The 17,084-nt window shown below is 41.0% G+C and overlaps 1 protein-coding gene across 2 annotated transcripts in view; it reads right to left on the bottom strand.

Moving 5' to 3' along the window:
* Positions 1-1,553: 1,553 nt before the first annotated feature.
* The window catches only part of PDS5B (PDS5 cohesin associated factor B), a 130,571-nt gene continuing 115,040 nt past the window's right edge, over positions 1,554-17,084 (bottom strand). Inside the window, exons 31-34 of one of the 2 annotated variants that reach the window (XM_054586541.1) lie at positions 14,623-14,728; positions 8,982-9,424; positions 3,740-3,878; positions 1,554-2,332 (exon numbers count right to left, since the gene is read on the bottom strand). In XM_054586541.1, coding sequence (XP_054442516.1) covers positions 2,297-2,332; positions 3,740-3,878; positions 8,982-9,424; positions 14,623-14,728 — 724 coding nt within the window. In that variant the 3' untranslated portion in view covers positions 1,554-2,296. The remainder of the gene's footprint in view (positions 2,333-3,739; positions 3,879-8,981; positions 9,425-14,622; positions 14,729-17,084) is intronic. The other variant, XM_054586540.1, reaches the window with a different exon arrangement.

The raw sequence follows: 17,084 nt of genomic DNA, 5'->3' as shown, positions 1-17,084 counted from the left end.
TTTGATCGTTATTGCACCTATTTTTCTACAGAAAAATGGAAAATTTACATCATAACCCTCCCCAAAAAGGGAACAGACACATTAGGAAATCACAGACTCATTGGCATTGAACAAAATTTACAATGAACATTTTTGTGAACCGATGTACAGGATTAATGTACAATAAAATTTGCTTCACTATGATCATGCAAATAAAAATCCTCCACAATCATTTTTTTGTTGTTTTATAAAAGGGTCTTAAAGATATACTTTCATAAACATTTCCGGTGCAATTTAGTCAACAACAAAAATACAAAGCTATCCTTTATTATTTATTTTATAGATTTAGAAACATGCCTTTGTACTGCTGAAATAGAAACAGCACGTTTGGGAGAACTGAGCTAGTGAAATGTTTAAAACCCAAAGTGCCTGGGTCCTACGGCAGCTGCCCTGCTACACAGCGGCCTTCCGGAACCCCGGAGGTCAGCGCTGTTGCAAAGGGAGAAGCGTCAAATGTTGAGAGATTAAGACACAAGTCAAAACGTGTTTCAAAAATAAAAGGCAGTTTCATAAACATGAAGAAATCTCTTTAAAAAAAATCATATCAGTTGTGATATACATTGGAAAATAGTAAAATGTCATTTTCCAAAATAGTTTCTTTATTATATCCCTCATCTATTATAATCAATCTTGGAATTATACCTTAAACATAACGGTGTATTACGTGAAAATGTTCCATTATTCAATGTGATAAATTTAATAATTTCAAATATGATTTTCTTTTCTGATGTCAACCATGAAAAGAGAACAGCGCCTGAAGTACGAAAATGAATTTAGCCAGGCATTTAGTAATCTGTAAGTTTTGGTTTAAAATAACAGTTTATAAAACTGTAAAATGATACTGCCTTAAGTAATTTGTTTCAATGGTTTTACAGATTACAATGAAGGGGGGGAAAAAAAAGGATCTTCTCTAAATCCAAGTAAATCTCCACTTCCTCCAGTCAGGACAAAGTGGAATTTCACGTAAAGTTTGCAAACCTGCGATACTGAGAGGAGCTCGTGTAGTTGGATATACCACCCTCCCCTCACCCAACCCCCCGGCCCCAAACAATTTTTTTGGCTCCAAAATAAAGTACAATAATAAACTCTTGATGAAAAACTATGTTATGGGGCAATCTATCATATACTATGACTAAATATGAATTTACAGAAAGAGCACATCCCATTTTTAGCATTTTTCATAAAACATGCAGCTCACTATAAAATACAAACACTTGCTTTCAAGAACAGCTTTATAAAGACACACTGCATCAATAAAATTTTTTTTCTTTCTGATTACCTTTACATTTTTATGAAGAACTGGAATTTTTCTAATGTGTACATATCAGATTTTACATTATAGTGTAATAATTTGTATCTTCTGAACATCATGTTCAAGAGGAAGTATCTATACACAATAACATTCTAGACTATTAAAAACTAATTCAAATTACAGAATTTTATTGATACAGTAGATTAATAAGAACTGAAAAGGGATGATAAAATGGAGTAAGGAATTCAGTACATTATTTTATAACACATTCTTTAAAATTAAAATATTTTAAATCTCTCTCTTAAAATTTTCACCGCCACGCGAGGCAGGAGACTCCGGCACCGACGCCGAGGTGTCAGCCACCCCGCCGCGCAGGCAGCGCAGGGCAGCTCACGCGGGCCCTCCCGTCGCAGGCGGGCGGGGGCGGTGCAGGCGGCTTAGCACCTCTGCAGGCTGGGGCTGCCCAGGAGTCAGCACTGGGTGAGACACACAAGGGACGGAGACCGTTGAACTCTCCAACAAATAGTGACATCAAGAAAATGGCACCGTTTGTTGAAAAAAAAATTCTTCACAGTAAAACTGCAGAGTATACAAATACAAACACTGACAGATGACTGCTTAAGATCTATTCTAACCAACTCTTTTCAAATCAATAGATCCAATAAACAGCTGGGTACTGTCAGTTTAAAGCCACAGATAAAAGCTATACAAGCACTTTAGAAATCAGAAACATTAAAAAAAGAAAAAGAAAAATATATTTACAAGTTTCTTCTTTAGTTTATTTCTACACAGCCATCGCAAATTACACTTTCACGACACTTCATAGTCAATGCTATCACCATGCGTATGGCTAAAGTGTGTGACCCAAATGTACGAGGCCATCAAACTAAGGTCCAACTGTCCACTCTTCAGCAGTCCCATCTTCCGGTGCAATTTAGTCAGCCTCAAGCTTGACAAAAATTGATTTTTTAAAGCGTTCACATGGAAATCATTAATTACATTTGTTCATCGCCTTTCTCTTTTAGAACTTCGCCGCCGTACCTTAAAAGAAAAACCACAGGCTTAGTTAAAACGGGCCCACATTTATAAGACACCGCAGTGACAACCGCCATTTTGGAACCCGCCGTCACCGGTGCCGGTTCCCGATTTCTCTGCCCCCCTCTCCCGGGGCCCCGCCTCCTGCGTCAGCGGGCTGCCTGGGCGCCGCTTACTCAGACCTGCATGTGGCATCTGAGTGTTCACAAACAGCTCTTCCCAGAAGAGCAGGAGAAAATTACTTTTCTATTTAATAATTTGAAAAAGAAACGAACAAGATGTTGACAACACGTGAAACAACTGCAAATATCATCATTGTATTTATATTTCTGTGGTAAAGGATAACATTTGATACTTACGAACTTAGGCTTATAGCCATCTTTCTGGGAAAATAGTTGTTGAGTTTAGATTCTAACAACTATCAAATAAATGTAAGTGAGCTGAAATTCAGACATATTACCATTAACTGGCAATAGCTAACTAAAGCAAAAAACTGAAGTTCAAAAAGATCAGTATTAACAATAGGAATACAAACAGAACAGGATTTCAATTTAATTAATTTATGGTATGGTTTTCCTTTGATGATGATATTGGAGACTATTCCACCTATTTTTACACCTCAACACACTCTGCAAGAAACAAGCGCTGCCAGTGTGAGACCACCATGCAGCGCACTTTTCTCTCCCTGTGGCCTGAGCCCATTCACATAAATGAATCCTGGTGCGGACGGCAAAGGAGTGGGGGCCATCGAGCACCCGCTTCTCAAATAAGACGGCTGGCTGAGCAGATCTAAACACTCAGCATCAGTACTGTCAAGAGAACAGCTCTTACATTTTAAATGTTTAATTTTTGCTCTTTCAAAGAGAAATATCTGAGATGTGGTAACGGGCAAAACCATTCATTACTTAAAAAAAAAAAAAAAAGTGTATCGGGAAACACCACATTCCTACCTTTGTAGAAGAAGTGTCTATTACCAATTTTATAACTCCAAAGGCTGATTTTAAGGATATTCTATGAGACTGACTACTTCCTAGTTTCCACTGTGAAACTCAAAATGTAACAAAACATAAGCAGCAGTGTATTTCACAGATACCAGCGCTCTAAACTCAAGGTACAAAAATGCCTGATGTGCCAGTATCACACTGGTTCTCGTTCTTCTCTACGTTTAGTTTAGACTCGACGTTTACACCTTCACTAGGCCACATCCATTCTCATTCAGTGTCAGGTTTCCATAAAAGATGTTTTCCCCGTTTACAAGCTGGTAGAGGAAACAACGCTACAAACTAATGCCGAAAAATCTATAAATGCTTAGACTTTTAAGTAACAGCGGGTGCTAAATAGATGAGAGCCAATATTCACAACCCGATTTCCACATTCCATCCTAACCCACATGGCACTACAGTAAGCACATACATTCACGGTAGAAACTTCCTCTTCTTCTGTTTCTTCCGGTGGAATATCCTCGTTGACAGGAGAGCCACCCTGAAACACATCCACTTCTTCACTCGAGTCGTTCTCTTTAGTAGCTGCTTGTTTGGAGCGTCCTACACGGCTAGAATGAAATACACGTAGTGTACAATGAACACTGATCTTTTAAGTAGATTTACACCTCGTTCGAGGGAATAATTTATTTCATGCATTCTCAGATTATCATTTTAATCCTTAATTACCTTGTAAAACAAATATTCTTCTTACATTCTGCACCCGAAACCAGTATTGAATCCTAGAACCTTACATACAAAGATCTACCAAATAACAAAAACAAGTGTGGCTGAGGCCAGCACCACACAGAGTTAAAAACGTCCAACTCTGCTCTTCTACCTGCCCCAGCGAGTAAAAGGCGCTAGCCTCTCCTGGGCAGATCAGAGCAGAGGGAGCAGTTCTGCGTGACCCTTCTTGCGGCCCCGAGGCCCTGCACTCAGGCCTCACGTGCCTCTCCATCCAGACCCCTTTCCATGCCCCAGTTCCTCACAGCTGCAGTCCAGCAGCCTTGCCCTCCTTCAGCTCCTGGGGTCTGCGAAGGCTGTTCCTAGTTCGTGAGCTTCAAATACAGGGACCCCTCCACCTGCAATGCTCCTCTCCCTGCACTCTCATGGGTCTAATTCCTATTCTTAAGGAATCAAAGCATCACTTTCTGAAGAGAACACTTCCCTAACTTCCCAGCTCTCCCATTACATCCTCAGAGGAGATTACATTTTTCCTGACAGGGGAATGAACCTGCAACCCAGGCATGTGCCCTGACTGGGAACTGAACCTGCGACCTTTCAATCCACAGGACAACACTCCAATCAAGCCAAGCCAGGCAGGTGATCTTTTATATCGTTTTTTAATTTTTTTTCATTTATTTCCACTGTGATCTTCATTACTTTCTTCCTTCTACTCACTCTGGGCATTGTCTATTGTTTTCTTCCTAGTTCCTTAAAGGAAAAGGTTTGAGATTTTTCTTGATTCTTGAGGTAGGCCTATAAAGCTATGAGTTTCCCTCTTAGGAATGCTTTTGCTGTGTCTCGTAGATTTTGGGTTGTTGTGTTTTGGTTTTCAGTTGTCTCAGGCATCTTTTGATTTCTTCCTTGATCTCACTGTTAAGCCATTCATTGTCTACTAACTTGTTTTTTGGCCTCTGTGTTGTGTTTTTTCCGTTTTTTTCTTTTAATTAATTTATAGTTTCATTCCATTTACTCAGAGAAGATGCTTGATATGGTATTCCTCTTAAATTCACTGAGACTTGTCTTGTGGCCTAACCTAGAAAATGTTTCATGTGCCCTTGAAAGGAATGTATATTCTACTGCTTTGTGGTGAAATGCTCTAAAACTATCAATTAAATCCTCTTGGTCTAGTGTGTCCTTTAAGGCCACTGTCTCCTTGTTGACTTTCTGTCTGGAAGACCTACCAATTCATGTCAGCAGGGTGTTCAGTCCCCTACTTGACTACATTGCTGTGGCTCTCTCCCTTTATGACCCTTAAGATGTTTTACATGTTCAGGTGCTCCCATGTTGGACTACTCTCTTTATCATTATGTAGTGTCCTCTTCTGCATCTTATTACAGCCTTTCTTTTATAGTAATTTTTTAAAATTTCCATTTCCATAAAATATCTTTTTCGATCCTCTTATTTAGTCTGCGCCTATCTTTCATTCTGAAGTGGGTCTCTTGTAGACACCAGGTGAGTCCTGTTTTCTAATCCAATCAACTCCTCTAGGTCTTTTGGTTGAAGCATTTGAGTCCTTTACATTTAAAGTGATAACTGATAGGTACAAATTTATTGCTACTTATTTATAATCATGTTCTTCTGCTTCTTCCTCTTTCTCCCTCCATTCCCCACCCCCCCCCCTTCATCTTCTTCTCCTCCTCCTCCTCCTTCAAGGAGATGCTTTAACATTTCTTGTAATAATGGTTTGGTGGTAATGAACTCCTTCATCTTTTCCTTGTCTGGGAAGTTCACTATTTTTCCTTCAATTTTAAATAACAGCCTTGCCGCATAAAGTAGTCTTGGATATAGGTCCTTGCTTTTCATCACTTTGAATATTTCCTGACAATCCCTTCTGGCCTGTAATGTTTCTGTTGAGAAATCAGTTCACAATCTTATGGGAGCTCCCTTGTAGGTAACTGTCTTTCTCTTATTGCATTTAAGATTCCTTTTTGTTTTTTGTTTTTAATTGTGTTATTTCCATTATCATTTATGCCCACATTCCATCTTCTACCTCCACCTTTTTGTCTGTACCCTTTGGGTTTTTAATGATGTGTCTGGTGTGAGCCTCTTCGGGTTCATCTCATGTGGGGCCCTCTGTGCTCCCTAGACTTGTGACTTTTTTCCCCACCAGGTTAGGGAAGTTTTCAATCATTGTTTCCTCAGCTAGGTTCTTGATCCCTTGCTCGCTCTCTCCTCCTTCTGGTAACCCTATGACGTAGATGTTTTACACTTCATGTTGTCCCAAAGGACCTTTACTATGCTTATTTCTTAAAATTCTGTTTCTTTTTGCTGCTCTGATTGGGTGTTTCCTGCTACATTGTCTTAAAAATCACTGATTCAATCCTCTGCTGCATCCAACCTACTATTTATTCCTTCTAGTGCATTCTTCATTTCAGACACTGTATCCTTCCTTCCTGATGGGTTCTTTCATTATTTCTATGTCCATTTTCACGCTTACTAGCTCTTGGCCTTGTGAAGAGCAGGCTCTGCACCGGCTGGGTGTGTGAGGAAAAAGTGTCCCCTGTGTTAGGGCCTACATCTGTCTCAGTCAGTCCCAAGTTTTCCCCAGCCTCGGGACAGCCTGCCCTTGGCAAGGCGGGGGGGGGGCGCCACTGCAGTCACAAGGGTGGCTCGGCGCCCTAGGATGGAGGTACAGGGTGGGGACTGCCCCTTCCCAGGGCCGCAGAGCTCAGCCTCTGTCCCCGGGGCCTCGGCCCCTCTGGAGGGTGACAGCAGGGTAGGCTGGTGTACCCCCCAAGGCTGATGACACAGGGAAGGGTTTGCGAGACCCTAGAAAGATGGTGTCTGTGGGTGGCATGGTAGGAGACTTGCTCAGGGCTCTGGCAGCTGGTCCTGGGGCTCTCCCCTGGCCGCACAGCCCAGCCTTCCTCACACAGCTCAGGCCGGACCTGAGCCACCCCTCTGCCGGGGCCATGGGTGGCTAGCCAGCTGGCCCTGTAAGAGGGAGCCAGGGTTCCGAGCAGAATCCAGTCTCCCTGCCGCAGACACAACCTCCGTGGATTTTCGCAGCCAGATCCCGGGTGGGCTCCTTCTCCTGGCTCTGGAGCTTGGAGCCGGGGCGCCGGGTGGGGTCTCATCAGGAGGTGACTTTTGCGGCTGCAGTGGCCCCTAGAGTCTCGGCCGCCACACGGTGGTGCAGGGCCAACCCTTTCTGCTGCTCTGCCCTTCCTACCACCAGCCTCAACGTGGCCTCTTCTGTGAGTCCTCTTCTGTGAGTCCTCGGTTGGAAGGTTCCTCCTGGGCTGGTCTCAGCCGGTTATTCAGGCTGATGGTTCTATACTTCAGCTGTGGTTCCAGTCTGGTCCTGGGAGGAGGTGAGTGTACCTTCCTCCTGCTTGGCTGCCGTCTTGGCCCTCCCCAAGCCTTTTTTATAACTTGACTGCCCCCCGCCCCCAATTAACGAAAGAAAATACAGGAATTACACAGAAAATACTACAATGGTTCTTAAATCCACCGAAGACAGAAGAAAATCAGGCAAATGTAACATATTATTTTATTAGCTCTAAGAAAAAGCTTCATAATGAAGGGACCATAGGCTGCTAAGATAAAATACAGAATCTCTGTGTTGCTTTTTTAAAAGAAATACTTGTTTGTTTTAGAATATTAAAGTGAGAACTTGTGTAATTTTAGAAGAGAACATGATAATAATTTAAGCCCTTAATTTTATGACGCTCAAATATAAACAAATTAAAGTTATAAGCCTGAAAGATATTTACCTCTGTTATGTCCTTGTTATAAAGTTAATCATGGGCATTTAACATTCATTAAGAATTATTTATTTAAAACAAGCACTTTTCCATGGTTGAATCCAAATACAGTGATGTTGCCAAGAAAATGTACTTACCTTTACTTGTTACCTGATGGAAAAAGTAAATGGAGAAAAACATGAACTTCTAGCTAGACACTCAGGCAACTTTTCCATTTATTGTGGAATACACAGGCATAGGAAAAACTTTTGAGATAACTGTCTAACCAAAGTGCACTGATAACTCTGAAAAATCAAGCCAGTATGTAGTTATGTGATGGGATTATGCTGAGAAAAACTGGCGTTTTTCTGACAAATCGAATACACGCCATCCTATTTCCAGTTAAGTGAGAAGAGTGAAAAATTTATAAATTACAGCATAAATGTTTGTCACTTCAAAATTTTAGATACAGATCTGTTATTACAACTCTCATATAAACACATGATTGTGTGACCATCCAAAACTATCTGTATGTGGATATAGATGTGTTCATCTGATTAGAAAACAAAAAAATCAAAACATCAAAAACTGAATCAGCAGCATGTGATTATTTCTATGGATGTAATGTAAGAAAAATGATGCTTGTTACTCTCCTACATGGTTAAAAGAATAAAAGCAAAAAGTGTAAAAGCTGTTTTTTAAAAAGTTGCTGAAGGCATGAAAAATTATAATATGGACTGATAAGGCAACCTGGTCAATATGCTGTGATTATTTAAAAATACCTTATCACCTCTTCAGGCACCATAAAGTTTGTACTGGGCATAATAAACTGTTTGGTATTCATTAAGCAAAGATTTGTTTAAAACCTGTAAAAATGTATAAAAGTTACCAGAGAGTTAATGGTGGTATCAATCACCTAGGTAAGCTTATAAAAATTTTATCTTACCTAGTATATTGGGGTTAAATATATGGCATTTAAATGAAGCCCTATGTATATTTAAAAATTTATGACTCTTGCAAAGGACTTTGCAGTTGGTTTGAAATTTAACATTATTTACGACTTACACATTTTTAGGGGGCTGTGAAGGTGCTGGCGTTTTTGATGGCCCCCCTCGTCCTTTCTGTGGGTGGACCGTGTGGATTCAGCAGCACAAGCTTCAGGAGACCTGCTCTGCTCTGGGGACCACCCAGACGCAGACCGCATCGAACCCTGGTTCCCAACCGGGAGCTAAGCACACGCGGCAGCGCTGCCAGGCTTACCTCTGCTGAGCTCTCCGGGATGGCCGGTGCTGTTTGCTTTTTGACTTCGGTTCTGTGTTTCCACTGTGTCTTTCCTCTTCTTCCTCTTCTTCTGCGACTGAAGGTCCAGATTTTTTTTTGCTTCCCTTTTTGGAAGCTTTCACGGTCGGCTCTTCTTTTGCTGCGCCTGCCCCACCCGGAGGCTTTGGCGGCCGGCCCCTCTTGCCTCTCTTTGGCGGGCTGTTCTGCTCGTCCTCGTCCTCCAGCAGGCCTTCTTTGAGCCTCTTTTCCTCAGGTCGCTGCGGCTCGTCCGCTTCGCAGGCCACGAGGCCCCGCTTCCGCCCACGCGGGCCGCCTTTGGGCCTCGGCTCCTGCGCCGGCTTAGGCAGCTCATCCAGGCCTAGCTTCTCCTCTGAGTCGGTGGTCGGTGGCTTTTTCCGGCTTCTGGGCTTGTCCAATTCAGACTGGGAATAAAAATCATAATGTTGAGTATAAAATTATTAGTAAGCATGTTGTGAAGAATGAAACAAAAAAAACCTGTTACCAACTTTTGTCATAAAATGTAATTAATAAAGTATAGAATTCTTAAATACAACAGAATCATAACTTTACTTGCTTTTGTTATTAGTTGTTTTTTTCATTTAAAGATTTTATTTTGCCATCTTTAGAGAATAGGGGAAAGGAAAGAGAGGGAGAGAAACATCATTGTGTGAGAGAGACATCGATTGGTTGCCTCCCACATACCCCCAGCTGGGGACCTGGCTCACAACCCAGGCAGGTGCCCTGACTGGGAATTGAACTAGCGACCTTTGGTTCACAGGCCGGCACTCAATCCACTGAGCCACACCAGCCAGGGCTATTATGAAATTTTTAATTAAAAAACAAAATTACCTGGTGTAACAAGGTAATTTATTTTTACTTAAGCTAAAGAACCTCAAATGAAAACCTCTCAAGACCAGTATTTTTATTAAATTACAAATTTTAGTGAAGAGCTATTTCATTAAAAAAAATCCAAATTCAATGCCTGAATAATGGACTACTACATTAAAGTATAAGGGTTCTGTGTTGACACTCAATGTGAATAATTCTAATTTTACCACGCAAGATAAAATAAGGCATATCAGCTATCATATATCATGTTTTACACATCATAAATGACTCTTTGTTTTATAAATGAAAGTTGCAAAATACAAAAGTAAAACTTATCATTTATGAAAAGTTTTAAACACACTTCCGAATCTGAAACACTGCTTCTTCCAAGGTGTAAGTAATTAACAACAAAAATAACTTGAAAATTAGTGACTTTCAAATTTAAAATAAAATCCTAGTCTACACTCAGAGAATTTATACATTTACCAGTACATGGAAACTGAGAAAATTCTCCAAAGAAACAAAGAATAGTATGTATGAACACGTATACAGTATTCTCCATATACACACATACATAATACACATTCATAAAGACAGATGTTTGTAGTGGTAACTTCCAAAACTTTGTAGCAATTTACATTCTTAAAAATAAGTGAAAACAAAAATGATCTGACAACCTGCAATTTTAAATACATGTAATCAGTCATTCACATTCCCTATCTGTGAACTGCCTAATTACAGCATGGCATCGGTAACGCCCGCTCCATGTGTTTACTGGAGTCTCAGTGTTTTGACCTATATTTGTACACACTTTTGTATGTTTTAAAATTTTATTTCCTATTTGTTTTGGGACTGAACTGTGTCTCCACCAGACGTGCTGGCTGCAACCACAGCCTCTAACAGGATGGCGTTCGGGGATGGGGCACGAGGGCGGGCTCCTCGCAATGGGTCTGGTGCCCTCAGAAGAAACGCCGAAGAGCTCTCTGCCTCTCCTCCCACCGCGTGAGGACACGGCAGGAAGGGGCCCTGTGTGACCGGGAAGAACGCTGTCACCAGGACTGAACCGGCTGGCACCGTGCTCGGAGCTCCCCCAGCCCCCAGAACCACGAGCGCCGTAATTTCTGTTTTTAAAGCTGCCCAGTCTATGGTGTTCTGTTACGGCAGCCTGAGCACGCAAGACATCGCTTTATCTTGTCTGTTAAAATGGGATGTGAGATGAGGTAATAAACTGTTTTTCCTACTCCCATCCCCAAAGAGACAATTATTTCAAAATCACTGATTTGTAATGTTTCCTTTATTCTTTATTGTGTTTTAGAAAATGTTTTTGGGCTATTGTAACAGCAGCACAATATTTTGAGCTGATCTTATCATTATTACTCCTCTTTTTTTGGATCCATTTATTCCTCCACATGGACTTCAGTCCTACTGGAATTTTCTCTTTTAAATTCATCTTTCCCATGAAGGAACACAGCATGTCTTCTCTCTGCTGAAGCCTGCTTTTCAATTTTGACATTTTCGCCACCCAGGTTTTCACTGCTCCTTTTGAAGTTAACATTGCGATCCACCTGCCTGCCAGTCCCATTTTGTTGTTGCGGAGAAGTCAATCCCTTCTCCCACGTGCAGACCTAACAGAGTCAGGTTGGTTGCATACACATGGCTGCCAGGCTACACTCAGTTTTTCAATTACTTCTCTCATTTTTTTAAGAGTACAAAACTAAAAGTGAATTTCTGTTCTTATTCACTGTTGTACCTTTGACTTCTATCTCATGTTTTCTAGAAATGATTGAACATTCTAGAACAATTTTAAATACTAGTGTTGAAAGGTTGCTTGCTTTATTCCTAGTTCTTTTTAAAAATGCTCCAAGTATTTTGCCTTTAATAATAATTAACTAAATCATTCACTACTAATTTAAACAGACAAAATTTTTAGCATGTTAAGGATGTTATTCTTTTGGTATTAGTTTATTAAGAATTAATATTTGAAAATTTGTGTCTTTGGCAGGATCTGAGACAGTCTTGCTAGTATTTTTATTTTGTATATTAGTGCCCTGTATTACTTTCACAGCAATACCTAGGATACTGGTGTTTGACCAAACTAAGCACCTTAGCCCAGCCCAGCTGACACATCAAAGGAACCATCCCATTGCCTGTTCAGAATCTGTGCTCAGTGCACCTGAGGCCGAGAGAGACAGAGAGACAGAGACACAGAGACAGAGACACAGAGACAGAGAGAGAGAGAGAGAGAGAGAGAGAGAGAGAGAGAGAGAAGGGGGAAGGGACTTTCACGTCCCCTTCAGTTGGAGGCGGCCTCCCCACACTTTACTTATTGTCCGAAGACTGGCCTCTTTCCAGCGTGACTTACAGTGAAATTTCCATTCCTTTCAGCTAAGAGATTTTTTTTTTAGCATTAAATTATCCTCACATTCCAGGAAAGAAAGACGTATAAATGATTGGTTTTAATTTGTTAGTTCTCAGAGATGTGAAGATAAATGAAGTATCAAATTAACACTAAATTTAAAGTGCCACCTCCAATTTTAAATACTCTAATTCATTTGGATATCCAAAGATCTAAAAGGATGGTGTAATTCCTTTATGCTCCGGAAAAGGCCAGTGGTAAACAGGAAACCTGCTTTTCTTGAGGACACCATAAAATCATATAGTTTGCTTCGGCACTACATTCTCTAATTTCTTTTTCATTTTGCACTGCATTGTTTTAAGAGCAGAGGGAGTATAAAGCTGAGGTTAGGAGCAGAAAGTGGTGAAAATATGTTACTTATAAAACTGCAGTTTGAATATAAATGTATATGGAGAATTCCCTTCCAGTGAACTGTCAATGTGAATCTAGTCGTAGGCAAAGGGTGTACTCTTTCACTACAATTTATGGGTCTCATAATTCTGACCTCTTGGAGAGTTTTTCAGTTGAAATTAGATCAATAGGTTCTAGTACTTTTGAAAACGAATGCAATGTTTCCTAAGGGACAGCCAAAGGCCTTCATTACAAATATACAAATAAATCCCCAAAGCTCAGAAGTTCAAACTGTTCTATGAAAAATAGAGAATGCGTTTTGCATTGCTTCATAAGGTAAAACTAGATGTGGAATTTACAGAGTAACAAGACATTAAGAATCAAAGCCATGCTTCCCAAATGTGAGGAGCCGGGCGGGGCAGCCAGCGGGCTGGGCGGCCTGGTTTACTTTCCCAGCGAGCGGCGAACGAGAGAAATGCACACGGCCCTGCACTGAAGGCACTTTCAAGCCCAGGGTGGCACTGTCTTCTAAGTGTCAACTAAAGAACTGTCCCAGGAGGTGAGAGTGAGGATGAGAAGACATAAATACCTTTTCCAATTCAAGGGTCATTTCCTACAAATCCAGATGGCAGCGTTCCTTTCTGGCTAAGAGATCAATTTTTAATTCTGCTTGGGTGAAATTTTTAAACAGCCAAGAAATTTCAAAATTTACAGATAGTAAAGATTTAGTAAGAATTTTAGAACTATAATGTTTTAAGCAGAAAGGTAAACAATCTGGCAAAATAAGTTACTGAAGAAACTCGGAAAACTGATCATTAGTGGCTACATAATGTTGGGCCACTCTATCTTGCAGTGGGAACACAAAGCTGAAACTTCTCTTGGTAGAAACTATTGGACTGGCCTCCACCGCCATCTGCCCTGTCCCCTGCGTCCCTCGCCCCCGAGGACACTTTCCTTCTCACACGTAACAGCCTCTGACACAGCGGAAGTCACTGGCTCTGTCATCTACCGCCTTCTCGCTAGCGCGTCCGCAGGGATGCTCTGCCAGGCTACCTACCCATGCGCCCTCAGGAGGGGCAGTAATCAGGGGATGGGCAAAAGCAGGTTTACAGTTGTGAGTACCCAAAGGTTTATGCTTGTATTACTATTTATTTACCAACTATTGTATTATCTGTCTTTTCTGTAAACCTACTTTTGTCCCCCCATGTATCTCAGAAAAAACAAAAGTATTTTATTAATAACCTTCCACCTCTATTAATTTAGTAGATTCAAACACATTACCCTTTATTTTATAGTAATCATTAATCAACAATATTAGTCTTTATAATGACAATTCAATTGGGCTAATTCATCTTTTCTGATAAATCCTACCAGCTAAGTACCCACATTTCACAGAAAAAGAAGCTGACTCAGAGAGCCTAGCCGGCCACCACAGGGGTTCAGAGCAAGCCCGCAAGCCCAAGCAGGGCCAGGGGCTCAGGCCGCCAGGCTGGGTGGGAACCCACAGCTACTCTACACCCGCACAGAGCTGCCAAATTTGTCTTCAAATGACATTTACGAGTTGTACCTATCATACAAGGTATCACTGCTCGTAAGATTCAAAAACTAAACAAGGACTATATGAGAACTGCAGCATTTCTTACCTTGACTGGAAGCTTATTTAGTGGTTAAAGGCTCAAGAAATCGCTAAAATGCAGGAGCCTTTAAGGACCCCCCCTTCTGTTTCCTTTCTCTAAGGTTTAAAGTCTAAACTTACTGTGTTTTGTTTTGTTTTTTTAAAAAAGGCAAACAAAATTTAAAAAAATCAAGCAGCCTGAGTATAGAACTGGCAATGTTAGAGTCCAAAAACCAAGAGAAAAAGATTACTTAGTAGAATGACAAAAAATACGAGCAATTCCATATGCTTAAATTACATGGTAGAGGATAATCACAAAAGGAAACTACATGTCAAAGTTGAGAAGAACGGTAACCAGTTTCAGTGTAAAAAGCATCATTCACAGTAAAGCAGGACCGACAGCAACGCCAACACCAAGCCGAAGAGCTCACCCTTACAAGGTCACTGTCGTCTCTCTTGTCGCTTTTTTTCCCCGGCAAAGGTGAAGACATTGTGTAATCTTCATTCTCACTGTGATCCATTTCAGAGCTATCAAGCCTTTTAATACAGAGATGTATAATTGTCATTACAATCAAATAACCTTAAAAGCTTTTTCTGTTTCCTAATGTAGCTTTATAGCTTTGATGGGAAAAAAAAAAAAAGGTTCATTCCATTCAAAAAGTATTGATTTCATTCTATCATACGTAGCACTAAATCAACAAGCAAATAAGCACATTTAACAAAAAAGGGAAGCCCAAAATCACAGATTTACTTTTTTCCTAATTCTTTTAAAACCAAAACTCTATCTTGCAGTGGGAACACAAAGCTGAAACTTCTCTTGGTAGAAACTATTGGACTGGCCTCCACCGCCATCTGCCCTGTCCCCTGCGTCCCTCGCCCCCGAGGACACTTTCCTTCTCACACGTAACAGCCTCTGACACAGCGGAAGTCACTGGCTCTGTTATCTACCGCCTTCTCGCTGGCGCGTCCGCAGGGATGCTCTGCCAGGCTACCTACCCATGCGCCCTCAAGCATGGGGATCAGCACCTGGCACGGAGCAAGCGCCCAGTGAGTACCTGTTACATGAATTAACAGGGCATACTTACACGCACTGGTACAAAGGCTCCGTCTTCTGTCCTGGGTGACCTCATCCTTATTGAGTGGTAAAGCCCATTTAAACATTATTGAACCCTGAATTTCCATCTCAGGCTAAGAAGCCAGCCCAAGTTATAGACCCACATGGCCAGTTGCCCACTCGCTTGAATTTCTGAAAGGCATCTCCCCCTCACCACAGCCAAAACTACTATTTGGACACCTCTTTCTCCCACCTCCCCCAAACACGTGCAACGCACACACACCAGCCTATTCCTCCTCACGGATCTGTATCTCAGTTAATGGCACCATCATCTACTCAGGTATTCAGGTATTCAAGCAAAAAGCCAAGGTACATCCTTAAATCCTCCTTTTCCCTAACTTACCACAACTAATCCACCAGCAAGACCACTTTAATCTACCATCAAAATAAATCCGAAATTTCACTATTTACTATTGTCCTCTCTCTTTATCCCTTCCCTAGAATACTATTGGCTGACTCCTAACTGGTTTTCCTACCTCCATTCTAGCTTCTCTATTCTCTAAATAATCAGGGCAATCTTTTAAAAGCACAAATTAGATCACTGGACTCTGCAGCAGTCTCTTCCAGCTGCACTTAGTTCCCAAAGTTCACACCTCCTCTGGCTACTCTCAGCTTCATCTCTTACCCATTAGTTCTCTCACTGCGGCTCTCCCGCCACACACACTCCTAGCTCCTTCTCTTAGGAAGAGTCCTGGTAAGTAGGTGGGTCTCAAATGGAAAAAAATGGCAAAATAAGATTAGTCAAAGGGTGAAAGTAAGTTTGCCAAAGTATACTGAAAAAGTTTAGCAGGAAAACTAGGAGTCATTTGTTCTGAGTAACAGCAGGCGATGAGGACAGGGTGAAACACTAAGTATCTTGAACGCAAACAAGGGGAGCCCATTAAGATTTCCGAGCCACGAAATAACCTTACACCAGCAGCATTTAAGACAGAATATCTGCAGCGATATGACCTACACGGCAAGAGGAAGAAGGATAAGAGCCACACACAGTAACTAGAGAGAACAATGAAAGGCTGACGGCAGGGGGAGGGGGACAGGCCACTGCGGGGCAACAGGGCTGGCAAAACTCGGCAGGGCAGAGGCAAAGGCACGAAAAGCTTGGAGGCTTTTAGCCCGGATGACTTGGTGAATTAGATCATCTTTGATTATAACCAGGAATTCAAGGAGAAAACCCAGTAATTTAGAAATCTGTTGCTGGAACTGTTTTGGTCATTTTAAATATGAGGATATTCACTAGAAAATGTCCAAATGATATGGATGGCTCTTCAATCACTTAGGTATAGACAACTAATATACATTAATATAGGAATCTAGAACAAATAAGAGCTAAAGATATAATCTGTTTTATTTTTACTGTACTACTTATCATTTAAACATTCATTGTAAAGAAACTGGTAACATACTTTACAATATCTCTCCTCCCTTCTTTACTAATTGGCTATGCACAATGCAAAAGACGGCACATAGTCTTTCATACTTTCACTTGGTAAAATAGAGAGTGGCAGTTTGGCCCCACACAAGGCTCTGCTGCTAACAAATGATGAAATCAGGAAGTGTGAAATGTTTCACTTTTTTCCTTTCTTCAAACAAAAAGTTTACATATGTACACACTAAAAAAAAAATTTAAACCATACCAAGAAATATAAAATGACTTCCCTCCTACACTAGATTACATAAACACTACTGAGAAATGATGCATCTTTCTATACCTATATAAGCAAATGTAAATACAACTCCTTTTTAAAAACTCCAAAATACTGTAACACCGTTCTATTCTTT

The sequence above is a fragment of the Pteronotus mesoamericanus genome, unplaced genomic scaffold, assembly GCF_021234165.1.
Source record: "Pteronotus mesoamericanus isolate MK-2021 breed Mesoamerican mustached bat unplaced genomic scaffold, CSHL_Meso_final contig_94, whole genome shotgun sequence".
NCBI classification, from domain to species: Eukaryota; Metazoa; Chordata; class Mammalia; order Chiroptera; family Mormoopidae; genus Pteronotus; species Pteronotus mesoamericanus.
Note: the sequence above shows the minus strand (reverse complement) of the source record. Positions and strands in the feature narration are given on the sequence as shown.